The sequence below is a fragment of the Mus pahari genome, chromosome X (genome assembly GCF_900095145.1).
Source record: "Mus pahari chromosome X, PAHARI_EIJ_v1.1, whole genome shotgun sequence".
Lineage (NCBI taxonomy): Eukaryota > Metazoa > Chordata > Mammalia > Rodentia > Muridae > Mus > Mus pahari.
The window spans coordinates 72,899,752-72,905,751 of record NC_034613.1 but is presented as its reverse complement, the minus strand read 5'-3'; the positions used below and the strand labels follow the sequence as shown (position 1 = coordinate 72,905,751).

The 6,000-nt window shown below is 35.7% G+C and overlaps 1 protein-coding gene across 12 annotated transcripts in view; it reads right to left on the bottom strand.

The window, feature by feature from the left end:
* Nucleotides 1-941: 941 nt before the first annotated feature.
* Dmd (dystrophin) overlaps nucleotides 942-6,000 on the bottom strand; it is a 2,621,826-nt gene continuing 2,616,767 nt past the window's right edge. For 5 of the 12 annotated variants that reach the window (XM_029534042.1, XM_029534037.1, XM_029534038.1 and 2 more), the window contains one exon: nucleotides 3,021-3,516. In XM_029534042.1, the coding sequence (XP_029389902.1) occupies nucleotides 3,419-3,516 (98 nt within the window). In that variant the 3' untranslated portion in view covers nucleotides 3,021-3,418. Of the gene's footprint in view, nucleotides 3,517-6,000 lie in introns of all 12 variants that reach the window. The other 7 variants (XM_021187611.1, XM_021187613.1, XM_021187617.1 and 4 more) reach the window with 4 other exon arrangements.

The following is a 6,000-nucleotide window of genomic DNA, read 5'->3' as shown; positions in this document are numbered from 1 at the left end:
TACTAGCATGATTACCTGAGTTTAAATCCCCAAGATACATGGAAAGCCTGGTGTAGGTATTCCATGCCTGCAATTACAGTTCTCCTATGGTGAGATGAAAGGCAGAAGACTCCCTAGAAGCTTGCAGGACACCCCACCTGGCATCCAAAGTGGTGAAAAGCAAAGAGACCCTGTCTCACATAAGGTGAAAGATGAGGAATGGCACACATTGTTGTCTTTGGACAATCATAAATGCCCCATGGCACCTGCACACTGGAATTAGCACACAGCACACACATCAAGTACATATACGCGTGCTGGGTTTGGTTTTCTTTAGATAGGTTCTCACTATGGCTGCCCCAAGACTCCTTACATAGATTTGGCTGGTCTTGACTTTAAGGCGACCCTCCTGCCTTTGTCTTTTGAGTGTTGATATTACAGGCTCGGCGCTGTCATGCATTTTTTATGTAAATCATTTGTTTTAGTATCTGAAATAATGGCTTTCATTATGACACTGTTATACATACAGATCATTGTGCCTTGCTCAAATTCCTTTTTCACTACGATCATTCATCTATCCTCCTCCCTCAACAGTCCCCTTGCTCCCCCAAATAGTCCCCTTTCTGCTTTTATGTCATTGACACACATGTGTAGTTAAATGCAGGTTCTATTTATATCATTATATGCGTGCATATATACATATACATATGATCTGTATATTCTTAAGAGTTCTTGAATACATAATATGTTATGTGTTTAGAAATAAAATAAAGCAGGGCATGACCTTGCAGTCCCAGCTATTTCAGAGGCTAAGGCAGGATGGAACACTTGATTCTAGGAGTTCAAGGGCACCTATGTAACACAGTGACAGCCTCCACCCCAAAAGAAAAATGCACAGAAAGACAAACGAAGTCACTTAAAAGAAAAAATAATTAAACTACTACAGTCCAACCAACAGGTCTTTTTTTTGTAACATAACTGCGTGCTTTATTGAGATACAGAGTAAAGCAGTAATATAATACAATAGTAAGGCATATATTTGGTGAAGTCTGATATGTTGTGAAAATGCAGTAAAACTGAAGTTTAAAAAAATAATTAGTAAATGTTACAGTGTTGGTGTTAAAACACAATCTATTATGATACTCAAGTAAGAATCCAGTATCTGGAGACAATGATGATACATGCCATGTGATGGTTATGCTTCAGTTACACTGATTATGATTTACAGTTTAATCATTGATGGTTATAAAGAACATGAAATGATGTCCAAATTATGCTTAAAATCAGCAATAAAGCTCTCAGTTTTTATTCAAATATTTTGACAGATTCACTCCAGAACTAATATCTAGAAGATAAAATGAAAAGATTAAAACAAAACTATGCACTCTATCTATCTTGGATTTTTGAAGGAAACTTAAAACTTCTTAGTAGGGTGGAAAGGGACCCCTTTGTTTGAAATCTTGGTGAAAACAAACCCTTGGAGAGAGAAAATGCCCAGTGCCACATAAAGGAGAGAGACAAAGCAAGACCAGAACCAAAATTTCAATTTGTTATCGTCGAGCTTTGGGTTTTCTTTTGGAAATCATAAATGAAAAAAATAAAGGAAACTGGTGTCCACACAACAGACAAGTGGTAAAGTTGTGAAATTAGGTGTGCACAATTACTAGGAACACCCCAAAACCAAAGTGAGGTAGAAATAGCATGAGAAGCTGTGTTTGATGTTAATTACAATTAATAATGGACAAAACCCACTCGCTAGAAGTTAATTACACTTGACATTAGAGGTAACAGATTTGCGAAACAATAGGACAGTGGTTTCTATTGAGAGAATGCTCTTTAAATGCTAAGAAGAAGAAACTGACATGGGAGGAGTAAAGCTCTTCCTAGCAGTCCTTAGCTTTCGGTTGCACTTTTTCTCCTGGTTCAATGACTTGCATTTGTTTAGACATTTCAGCCCGTCAAATATACCAGAGAGTTTGGAGAGGGCTTTTGTTCTCAAAACTTTCCAACTGCTGTGCCTTCGCACTCACAATCCTGTGTGGAGTTACTTGCAGGGAAACCCATGCAAAGGAGACAAATGCAGTTCATGGGCTTCTGGACTGATATTCACCAGGGTCACAATGTGATTGGGTTACTTTCTTAACAGTAATCCTAAGTCTTGCAGCATTAAAAAAAAATCATCACAATGAAGAAAAAAAAACCCAAAAAATCTAAAAATCTAAAATTCATCATCATCATCAACAACAACAACAAAACCACCCACTTCAGGTTGAGTTTATGAAGAGGGCAGAACAATTTAGTTGTAATTATAGAGATGTTTATATGTATAGTTGTGAATATTCATCCATTCTTTTATAGAGCTGTTGCTCCCCTCATATGAATTGACTGAGGAGCCACAACCTTTAGCTCCTACCATCTTCCTCCTACTGCCTGGGAGTTAAAAATGTCATCTGATGTTCTATTGCAGAAACATCATTAAATCTAACCCAACAGTAGGAAGTTGAATATATCAACCAACAAATTACTATGATAGTAAGTCCTGTGTATTCATTTGCATGTTCCTTGAAAAAAATGAATCCTCTAGCTCTCAGTGGAAAGTTTCAAACTAGAAACATCTGGAGCCCTAGACAATATTTTAGTGTGGTGGTAGTCTCCTGGCTTTGGGCTCCAGGGAAAATTCACTCTTGCCCAAGCAGATAAGCCCAGATGACTAGAAGCAATTTCCATTAGGAAGTGGCAAGAACATTTGAAGAAGTAACTTCATATCTATTTATCTATATACCTATAGTATTTACATACTTGTAGACATATAGATGTATAAAATGAAAGCCCATAGCCAGCCCCACTCAGTCAAAAATTCTCAAAAGAGCAATATGAAGCAGTTATTTGGTGGGGTTCGTATGCAAGAAAATAAAAAAACGTCATGAATTCCATATGAATACCACGCTAAAGTAATGCAAAACAATGTGCTGCCTCAGTGTGTGTGTGTGTGTGTGTGTGTGTGTGTGTGTGTGTGTCTGTGTGTCTGTGTGGTGGGTTCACGCATGTATGTGTGCGTGTGTGTGCGTGTGTGTTTGTTCAGGGGTTTTTATAAACAACTTTTTTTTTATAAAGCACACTTTAGTTTACAATCTTTCTTTATAACTGTTATAAATTTTTAAACAACCCAAAATGCGTTCCATATAAAGAAATGGCAAGTTATTTAGCTATCAAGATTTTACATGTTTTCTTTTAACTTTTTTGTACAATTGCATAGACGTGTAAAACCTGCCATTGTTAACAAAACAATAACAGACTTAGAAACTACTGAAATCTACAGTATAGTACCACTACCCTTCACAAAAATATAGATTTTATTTCTTGTAAACTCTTACTGTCTAATCCTCTTTGTTGTATGAATATTATAAAAACCATGCGGGAATCAGGAGTTGTAAAACATTTATTCTGCTCCTTCTTCATCTGTCATGACTGAAACTAAGGACTCCATCGCTCTGCCCAAATCGTCTGCCATGTGGAAAAGGCTTCCTACATTGTGTCCTGGAAAATAAAGAGAAAGAAAGAGTTTATAGAGTGTGCAGGTATTGTACCCCTGATTGCCACTATTGGGAGTCACTACCATTTCAGGAAAAGACAACACAGAAGCTGCATTGAAGGTATACAGACCACAGTCCATTTTTTACCCATTTCTAGCAAGAAGCAAAGCCTTGTTAATGAAGCATTGCATGGTGTTAGTATTAGCTTAATGCTGGATCAGCATGGTGTCATTTGATGGGGAAAAATGTAAATTGATGCATTCATCTTCCTAACACATCTCAGGACTTCATAGACAGGTACAAGGCTCTTATCACTGAGAAAGATGTGTAATAGCACACGCCTTTTACACTTTGCTGTATTTATGATACTTGTATTTATTCTGTTGTATATTCTACACTTTTACTATCAAATCACTACCACGTTCTCTGCCTGCTAAGATCACCATTACCAGCACAGTGACCCTGACTGCCACATAAAATTGTAATTTACTGGCTGTTTCAAGCCTGTGAAGAATAACCATGCTATGGTGGACATGACTATTTTCTTTCTGCTTTTACTTGGGCTGAAAAATAAATTCTTGATTTGACCTTTTTGTACACTGCTCACATATAAATTAGAAAGCTTCATAATAAAAACTACTCTATGCTCCAAATTACTCTGCAGCCTAATTATAATATGACCTATGTGTAGTACAAAGATTTGGAGATCCTGAGAATCCATCTCTCTTTGACTACTAAATGAGGGTTAACGATCAAAATAGCCTTTTCATAATAATACAGCATGACCTGGCATTTATCCCCCAACATGGAATCAAGAGCATAATATCTGTGAGTACACTAGCAAAACTAACATCCGGAGTAAAATAATCTGAGAGGTACTCTACTGCTCTCTTTTTGGTATATGTCCCATATTTTGAGTCTTCCTTCAATTCTTCAACCTTGGTAAGTCATTCTCTTTTTCAAGTATTGCTCTTGGAAATGAGGTACTTTATTAGGCCATTACTACCTTCCCACATATCAGCTTAACAGAGTCTTATAACTGCTAAAATCCCAATAAAATGTAAAGACAAACCAGAACATTCTGTTTTAATATTTATTTCAAGAGATACATATGTTAAACAAAATATGGGAGAATTAGAAGATTCGTGAGCAAGCACTTACATAGTAATGGTACCAGATCAGTTCAAGATTTATTAAATATTTAATGCCACTGAAGCATTTACATTAAGATGGCTAAGTTTGTAAATCTCTTTGAGTTTTATTACTGCAGAGAATTTCATTGAGAGCTAATTGTGTTTTAAAAAATTACTTTGGATTTTGGTTGAGTCTTCAAATACTAAAATGTTTAACAGAACATATGTACTATTCATAAAGTGGGCCAATGTTCTGGCAGTGAAAACTGAAATCATTTTTGGATGTATATATATATATATATATATATATATATATATATATATGTGTGTGTGTGTGTGTGTGTGTGTGTGTGTGTGTGTATACACATATATGCATTCAACATAGGAAGACCAGGTATACTAGTGTATACTAGTGTATTCCTGTAATCCCAGTACTCAGGAGGAGGATGTTAAATTCAAGGCCACCATTGGGTTACAGAGTGAGATCCCATCTTTAAAAAACAACCAACAAATAAAAAATGAAAAAAAAAGTCAGGAAGTCATAGTAGGGTCCTTTTTGTTTTGTGGATGTCAGAATGCAAACATACACGTGATATTCAGGTTGGAGGGAGCCCCCTGTATCTCCTTTTCACTGTACAGTAGGTCTAGGCGACCTACACAATTACTCACCCATACTCCAAAGTGGATGGAGTAAATGCAACTTTTGGAAGCTTACCAAAGTCAGTAAGAAATATACTAATAACCTGGCAGTGAATATGATCCTAACCATATCTTATGACCCACATCTGACTCTAGGTTACTACCTAGTAGCTAGGAGATATATTTTAAAATATAAACAGAATAGGGAATACCTTGGTTTTTCTCATCAATATGCAGATAATTAAAACTAACCTTTAAAGGATATTGGTTAGGGATTATATACTTCAGTTTAAAAGATAGTAAACTAAATAAGTGTACTGATAGTCTATATCCCCAAGGGATACTGCAAGTCTTTAAAATAGAGTTCAGTTATTACCTGGCAGCAACACTTGACTATCTTCAAGTATTAGTTCTAGGGAGAATCTGCTATTCAAAACATTGTCAGCAGAAAGAAAAGTTCATTATTCTTAATATACTATACAGACTAACATAAAATGTTGGGTTGTATTAACCTTCTTAGGCTGTTTCGTGTTAGTAAGAGTCTTTATGATAATCCTTATGCTATAAAAAATCAGCTTTTTTAGAGATAGCTTGCTATATTTACATGATATGTATAGTATTACATATTTGGTAATATAATAAATACTCATTTCATTAGAATAATGATTATAATTTTATGAAGATTTACTGGATACAGAAGCAAGCAAAATAAAACC